The sequence below is a fragment of the Gavialis gangeticus genome, unplaced genomic scaffold (genome assembly GCF_001723915.1).
Source record: "Gavialis gangeticus isolate Ggan-Ray unplaced genomic scaffold, GavGan_comp1, whole genome shotgun sequence".
Classification (NCBI taxonomy): domain Eukaryota; kingdom Metazoa; phylum Chordata; order Crocodylia; family Gavialidae; genus Gavialis; species Gavialis gangeticus.
Genome location: NW_017729030.1, coordinates 54,155,699 through 54,161,945, shown reverse-complemented (window position 1 = coordinate 54,161,945; position 6,247 = coordinate 54,155,699). Strand labels below are relative to the sequence as shown.

Sequence of the window (6,247 nt, the reverse complement as noted above, 5' to 3'; positions counted from 1 at the left end):
TCACTCGTGATGCTGTATCTATCCCAGCCACTGCCCTCTCTGCACGGCTATATAGCTTCAGTCAAAGGCCGAAGCCACTGGGGCTGGCTTTATGTGCATGTGTGTACTTGACCTGCATGCATGCAACAAAAGTTGGGTCTTTGTGCCAAGGTGTTCCTATCTGCTGGGTTTTTCTATGCATCTAATGGCCTCTTAGTAGGCACCTGTGATCCCTCAGCTGGCTGCGGGTTATGTTGCATGTGAAAACACCTCTGAAAAAGCACTCACCTGACCAGAGGGAAAATGCAGCTCATGCTGGACAGAGAAAAAGATGTTCTTTCCTCTCAGGAAATGCTCATCTTGCCCCATGTGAAAATCATGCTGGACTTGGACCCTTTTGCATGCTGGGACTCTGAAGGATTACAAGCATCATGCCCCTGAGTAAGGACTCACTCATCGCATAATAAAGGATAGCAATTTTTGTACCAGTTTCTGCAGGCCTCAAAATCATCTGCATGTTCCTATTAGACTGTCCTATCACTCAGACAGCTTCCACAAGTCCCACCCATGCATTGACATCAGTTACATAAAAGCTCTGGAGTTTTCAAGCGTTTGAAAATTAAGAACTTTGGTGCCATAGTGATAGAAATGTTTGTGGCTCTCAGTCTAGGGAAGAGGATTTCCCTAGGGTGAGCTGCTTTTGAAAACAGAGGTGAGGAGAAGCCGACTCTGTGAAACACATGAAGGGGACACGTCAACCTGCAGCCCACACAACTGAAACACTTGTTAAAGGACCCACTGCCAGAACAGGCAGGCATGATTCAGGCCTCATGGCCATATGCTGGGATTACTGGGCCAGCAGAAATAAAAGGACGGGTTTGTTTGCTTTACACAGAGCTTTGTTTTATTTGAGCTACTAGGCAATTGTCACACACACTGGTCAAGGACCTGAGTGGACAAAGAACAAAGAGATAATGAATGCCAAGTAGTAAGTTTTAGCTGCCCATAGTAGGAAGTCTTTAGCATTTGCGCTCTTTCCAGCCATGTCTGACACACGAGTAATGCTCAAAAAATCCAAGAGGCAAACAATGATAGGGGCTATTTATCTTTTTATTACAAATTTAGTATGAATGACCAATGGAAAAAGTCACAATGGAGTACCAAGAACATTTATCAAAATTTTAGCAGCATTTAAACAGTACTAGGTTCCCTACTTCTTCCAAACACTGCCTCCCCCTGTGAGGACAGGTAACCCTAACCCAACTGACATTTCGGTGCTGTGCAGGGGACGGAGCTAGCCATCTTCCATGCTGTCCTCTGAGCTGCTATGAACATCCTGACCTGAAGAGTGGCAACCAGAGAACTTCTGTTCTTATAGGGCCAGACTCATCTCCTCAAGCCCTAGCAAACAGCACCTCACAGAGCATGGGACTAGTTGTGGAGTAGGGTGCTACTCAGTGGGAGGATCCAGCCCCATAATATCCGTTTTAATCCATAAAGGCTGAGTGTGCCAGCCTCAGTTGGGCTTAATCAGTGCATTCACACATCCACATCCCATTTTTCTCTATTACTGTCTAGCAACCAAACGTGTGCCAGGCCTGTCCATGGCCTAAGATTTTCCCTAAGCTTCTATACATTCCTTTAGGATATGTGCCTTGTAATCACCAACCATACAGTCCCACCCATTTACCTGAGATTGTGTGGTTGAGACTTTCCAGGAAAAAGAGAAGATAGTTCTGGCCCAGTCATGCTATCATTGAAATTGATAGCAGAACTACCAAGAGCAGGCCTGGGCTCACATAGATTTATAGGGGCAGGGCAAGATGGAAGGTGAATATTTAGAGCATTTCAAATTCAACACAGAAGGTGAAGTGAGTTAACTAGAATCGGATGTGAACAGTAGTGTTGTTATGCCTACAGAATAACAAGAACAGGTAGAACTAATACTTTTTTTCTTTTGCTAGTTACAGTAAGACATGAACAGTACTATTCCAGCTTTGCTGGTGATAGATTAGTCAAAGCAACCTTAAATTAGAAGTGGGAAAACACAACACACACACGCACACACGTGTAGACAACAACATAATACTGGCAAGCTATTCCCCTGCTTCTTTGGTACTTTCTAAACTTTCTTATCCAAAATATATAAGGGAAATGCACCATTAAAAAGTTACTGTTTGTAAGTATTTACAAAAAGCCATTACAGTAAGATACACACACACACACACACACACAAAATCAAGATATGATATGAACAAAGTTATTTTACCAAAAGCACTTATGCACATTTCATTTTGTTCCAGTATCTTAATAGCTTTAAAAAAAAATGGTGTTACGCAATCCTGTACCTCGCTTTATCATATATCAAATGGACAAGAAACATTTCCTAATCCATACTCTTCTCCAAAAGATTAAAAAAATTGTCACTGAAATGATACATTATGTACAAATCTTACTAATATTAAATTCTAGGCAATTATTTTTCACCCCACTTATAACTTAGGTATTGTTACCTACTATATGCATATATATTTCTTTAATATATAAGAAACGGCACCACGTTATATCACCATGTCACCAGTATGACACATTGCTATATACAGTAGATAAGAAGTTAGATATGGAAGATGAAATCTTGCCAACTAGTTCTTTCATGGGACAGTTTAGCAGGGAGTGCTCTTCCCCTACCACGAGAGCTTGGGCAATTTTCCCTGGTTCCTCGAGGAAGTGGCAATTCAGACATAAGGCAGAATGCCATACATAAAGATCGCCATGATTCCAGCGCTGAACAAGCCAGCGACAGGAACAGTCACGAACCAAGCCAGAAATATGTTGCGGAACAGGTGCCAGTCAACCCCCTTCTTTGAACGGATCCAGCCAACGGCCACCACTGATCCAACCTTAGGAAGTTTGAGAAGAAGGTTAGAGAGAGACACGGGATTGGCATCTAAAAGTCTATCATGTTTCTATAACCAAATCAATGCTGATCAGCTGATACCCAGTAACATAAGAACCCAAACTTTAACAATAGTGCAGGCTTCAACTAAGACTGCTGTTTTGTAACAGAAGATTGGGATTTAGTGCTTGCTGGCTGCTGAAAAGCAGATTTTCATACGTCTTCTGCAGGATGCATCAAGAGCCACTTTAGCTTATGGATTCAGGCCACTCAGATTTCAGTTTCTCTCTGCCTTCTTAGCCCCCAACTTTGCCATGCACAACAGAATGTAAATGACTTCAGTAGGACTTGTGGGGGATCTCTGTAGGGTGAGTGTCTCAGTTCATGAGCTTTCTGGGGCAAGGATTAAGGCTTCCTTAGTTTGACAAGCACCTGGCATGTTTTATGTGCTACTGCTGTCTAAATAATAAAGGCCACAGTAAGTTTTACTACTTTTCCTTATATAAAAAGGTACGGAGGAGCTCTTGTTCTAAACCTCGCGTACATGCAACTGCTAGAACGTAAAGGCTGCTGTAGGTTCCCAAGCAGCAGCTCTTCTCCCCTACTGAAACTAATACAAGTGCACATTTGACCATGCCACAAGACTAATAGTCCTTGCCATAAATGTTTAAACCAGCTTGATGTTGTGGAGAGTTCAGCCCATATGGACGCCCAGGGGAAATCTAGGGGGCTAGGAACTGGATAAAGCAGAGAAATAATCCTTTGGAGGAAGTTATCAGTTAGGTCTGGTAGACTGGCCTTTTCTGTTTATGTTCTATTCTACAGGGGATCCAAGTTAAAGATGTTATGCTTGCTTCAGGAAAGCACAGGACTGCCTGTGAGCAGGGCAAGAGGGTGTTGCCTCTGGAAGTTCAGTCAGATTATAGATCAAATGAGATCAGCAGCTGGAATGTAACATCTAAGGTCCAAAAAGGACTCCAGTTGGGGCTGCAGCCTTTTGAGGACATTACACTTTTATTCCTAGCTTAATCAATCACTTAATTTCTATTTTCAGTTGCTAGATTCTAATGCATAAATTTATGCATCTAATTAACACTTGGCAAGAAAGACTAATGACAACTGATCTAGTGATCTGGCTTTCTTTTACTGAATTTTCAAATAAAAGAATTCGCCAGCTGTTAAGCCTGTCTGAAATGCCTCCCTGAACTTCCCTTCCTACCTACCTCCCCACTCCCCTCTTCTGAGTTTTTTCCTGCTTGTGGTCTTACGTTTGAATTTAAGACTCTGTCCAGACTAGAAGACTATCTGTGAAATGGAGAGCTAGTGAAACAGCGATACCAGAGGCTCAGAGGGTAACGGCAAGTGGTTGAAGGCAGGAAAGGGATATTTAATGCACTTCTCTTGTTAACATCTAATTTAAATGATTCACAGTTATTTTGGAACAATGTCCTTTGTCATGGAGTTCTTCTAAAGGTCTTCAGCAGAACCAGGGAAACATACATTTTTTACTTATGATGTTTCCAAGGTTAAAAAAAAAATACCTAAAGATGTTTTAAAGAGGTACCAACCCAATTCTTTTCAGGTCATATCCTATCATACTTGAAAGACATTCCAAACAGGTAAATTAACCAAAACTAACTTTAATACACTTGTGTGTGATGGAAGGTATTGGATGACTCATGTATTGCAAAAATGAAGTAAGAACTGTATCTTAGACGTTTTCTTTTTTAGTTATACAAGTCATTTTAGAAAGTTTACTTGCCAAAAGGAGAAGTCATGAGACTGTCTAGAAATATTGAATGTTTGAGGATTTATTTTCTGTAGTAGAGTAAATGGATGCATTTAAAAATGGAAAAAAACTGAGGCTGACTAAGAGGACGAAGTGCCAGGGGGAGGAGGGGTGGGGGGAAGACCAGAGAAAGGGCTATTTTTAAAGGCATTTAAAGCTAAATAATGAAACATGGGAAAAACCTGCTAAGGATCTAACAGAGTTCTTCTAACTCCATGGATTCCATAGTGACAAAGCTGATGCTTAGCTTTATCCAGCACCAGGTGAGAGGGTAGCTGTCTGAATCACATGGACAGAAAGCTAAAGAACAAAGGTGAGTAAGCCTGCAAGGTCAACTCTTATTCACTATGGCTTTGTGGCTGTAAAGGCCCCACTTTAAGTTTCACTGACACTATAATGAACCTTTCCATTGATTTCAGTAGGAGAGGGACAGGATAGATCTGGCCCTAAAATGGCTGCTTAACCTGGGTCAAAGACAACAGAATGACCCAGAATAATCTTGTAAAACAAAAAGCTTCTATTGGTTTAAACCACATTGGTGCCAACAGGTAGAACACAGTGTTTTAGGAAAGGAACTGTCTCTATAGGAATAAACTAAAGGAAGATTTTGCTTAAAAAGATCATTGGGTTATAAAATCTGATCCAAGAGAGAAATTTAATAGATATAATCTTTAATCTAAATAAACACATAAATAACCACCATGTTAATCCTGGATTAACAAGTAAAGTATTGTGGATTTCTATGGATTGTTTGTGCCAGGTGAGAAAAGGTGCTTTTTGAATAACTCAGAAATCCTTATCCCAAGGAAACATCATGATTTGCATGGCTCCTCCACAAACTAGGTCTGTGACATTCTGCAGATTTGCAGGGTCTGCTCATTTTTCCATTCTGTTGTGTAAAGATGAAGTTCACTATCTAAGCAAAAGGTGCTTTAAGGGTGCTCTCTCCCTGGAATTTTAAAAGGTATCAGCAATGACAGCACTGGTAAATCCAGTTCTAAACAATAAAGTTAGTTATTAATGATTTTGATGAATTAAAGGTTAGGAAAGCAGTTAGAAACATCAAAGGAGAACACTAAAAATTTATCAAATCTCAAATGACATCTACCTTCAGATTGGGTTCAAACTAGTGCAGTTTGCCTTCATATGTTCTGCTTAACTCCCAAATTACAGAAGTACTTTTGCAACTTTTATTCCATGCCACAGCAATGCCTATGAGAATATACACTTCTGTACTGAGAAGTCTTAACTCCTATTTTCGATCTTTTTTGGTGAATACACAAATTCAGTCTACCTGTTGCATGTCATCCAGGTTATTTAAAAGCCCTCATGTAGAATGACTATTAGACAAAGTATCCATTCATACAAGGAAGTCTGTGGAAAGAAAGCTTGGGTGGGTATTCACAGCATGCCAGCTACTCTATACTAGCTCTCCACATGAACCCTCTTAATGCATACTCAGTATGAGGTAGCTTACCAAATTTAGAAAAGGGGGCAAATTCACTCCCATATATGGGGCTCTGGAAGACCTTACATTAATGGGGGGGATAACATGTTAATCTCATCATAAATTACAACATGCC

At 40.6% G+C, this 6,247-nt stretch overlaps 1 protein-coding gene across 2 annotated transcripts in view; it reads right to left on the bottom strand.

The window, feature by feature from the left end:
• Positions 1–1,071: 1,071 nt before the first annotated feature.
• SLC20A2 (solute carrier family 20 member 2) overlaps positions 1,072–6,247 on the bottom strand; it is a 97,121-nt gene continuing 91,945 nt past the window's right edge. For both annotated transcript variants that reach the window (XM_019522242.1, XM_019522241.1), the window contains one exon: positions 1,072–2,879. In XM_019522242.1, the coding sequence (XP_019377787.1) occupies positions 2,715–2,879 (165 nt within the window). In that variant the 3' untranslated portion in view covers positions 1,072–2,714. The remainder of the gene's footprint in view (positions 2,880–6,247) is intronic.